Genomic DNA, 1,822 nt, shown 5'->3' with positions numbered 1-1,822 from the left:
ATAGAAAATAATCAAGATTTTAAGTTCATTGTTTTACATCTGCTTGATGTTCAACTAGTTATTCAATTTGCCTATTTTAAATTAAAACACATTTACKAACTTACAAGTTAMAGTGTTTCTGGCACACTCTGTCTAACTCTCTCCACTRGTTAAAATAAGGTTAGGCATGTGCAATATGGAGGAATTTTTGTTCAATACAATTTTAAAAACTCATATTTGCCTAAGCTGTTGATCTTTTCCCCTCCCTGTCTGTATGAATTTACACTTGTTTTTTTTTTCCATCTGACTAACTATGAATCTTCTTCCGCCTTAAAAATTGTATCACTGAACAGCTGCATGTTACCTTCTTGATCTTCTTGATCTCTGTGTCATCCTCGCTGGGGGGCACCTCTGGGTTTGACTGGATCTTTTCATTATCCCTCAGAATCCCAGAAATCTAAAAAAATTAAGGGAGACATTAACTAATTTAAAAAGGTTGGGAAGAACTCTGTGTATTATGTCCTGTTCCACATTTCTGACATGATTACAAAAATGTGGGTAAGGCATTTTATTTTTTTTTAATACTTCAACAGTTTGAACTTTTTAAAATCAGCAACCAGCTCTTAACTTCATTTTTAAGAAACTAAATCTTAGTTACATTGTTTTGAAGTTTTGCCTTTACAGATTTCTTCTGACTGCATTTTTGTCCAACTGGAACTTTTCAGATCCTCAAGATGAATGAATGAGTGTGAATGGGTGAATGACTGCTCTGAAGTCCTCAGGACTTGATAAAGTGCAAAACAAGAACAAGCCATTTACCATTTACATTTTTATTATTCAGATTTATTTGTCTGATATTGCATTTCTTTTGATMATCTGAAAAAAAAGAATGTCAAAAACCAAAGCCAGGATAAATTATTAAATGAAAGTTTCAATACAACAATTTATTCCAAAATAATAAAATATTTCCAGGGAAGATCTTTTTTTCCAAAGAATCAGAGTTTTTATTTCAATCATACAAAATGTTCTAACTATTTGGGAAGATTATTAAAAATGTTTTGTGCTGCAAAATGAACTTTGATTAACTTTCTTTTGGTTTATTATTTAATTTAGAGGCCTACGGAATGCAAACACTGCATTAATATAACGTTTGGCATACRTTATTTAAGCTTGCTACATTCACTCTCTCAGCACTCAGCATATGAATATGAAAACTTTTGATAAAGAACTCATAATAAGCAACATCCATTACKGGTGAATACTCTGGCCATGAAAAGGGAGAAAGCAGATTTTTATTTTGTAGTGCACCCTGTAGTATCATGAACAACAAAAGCTGACTCATGCATATTGAAAACGCTGGATTCAATTGAAACCTCCATTAGCACTTTAAAGAGAAACACATTTGATCTAGTTTAGGCTGAATAATGAGGATACAAAACATTCAACAGTATAATAGAGTCTCTAGGGGGCACTGCAAGCTACCACTCATCATGAATTCATAACACTACGGTTTGAAATCTGTGTCAGGACCTTTGTCCTGTGAACACTTTGTGCTCTCTGCCTCATTACTTTTAGTCGCATTGTTACTCTCACTCTGCCCACTGTGTACCRTGCAATTAAACAAATACAGACATACGCAAGCATAAGTTTGACAAATGAAATTAGGAGGCAGCTTACCTCAGATTTCAGCCTTTCTATCTCGATTTCCCCGTCCTCTATCTGTTGTCGAAGTTGCTTGGCTACAGTTTTCTCTGTTTCCACTATCTGGAGCAGATGAAGATACTTCTGCATGAGGGTCTCATGCTCTGTGGCCAGATTTCTGTAACTGTAAAAGCACACACAT

The 1,822-nt window shown here is 34.4% G+C and overlaps 1 protein-coding gene across 1 annotated transcript in view; it reads right to left on the bottom strand.

Moving 5' to 3' along the window:
* Window positions 1–1,822, bottom strand: part of LOC103462737 (ras-specific guanine nucleotide-releasing factor 1-like) — a 25,797-nt gene that overhangs the window by 16,852 nt on the left and 7,123 nt on the right. Inside the window, exons 3-4 of the mRNA XM_008405705.2 lie at window positions 1,657–1,804; window positions 344–436 (exon numbers count right to left, since the gene is read on the bottom strand). Of these exons, the coding sequence (XP_008403927.1) occupies window positions 344–436; window positions 1,657–1,804 (241 nt within the window). The remainder of the gene's footprint in view (window positions 1–343; window positions 437–1,656; window positions 1,805–1,822) is intronic.

The sequence above is a fragment of the Poecilia reticulata genome, linkage group LG3 (assembly GCF_000633615.1).
Source record: "Poecilia reticulata strain Guanapo linkage group LG3, Guppy_female_1.0+MT, whole genome shotgun sequence".
NCBI classification, from domain to species: domain Eukaryota; kingdom Metazoa; phylum Chordata; class Actinopteri; order Cyprinodontiformes; family Poeciliidae; genus Poecilia; species Poecilia reticulata.
Note: the sequence above shows the minus strand (reverse complement) of the source record. Positions and strands in the feature narration are given on the sequence as shown.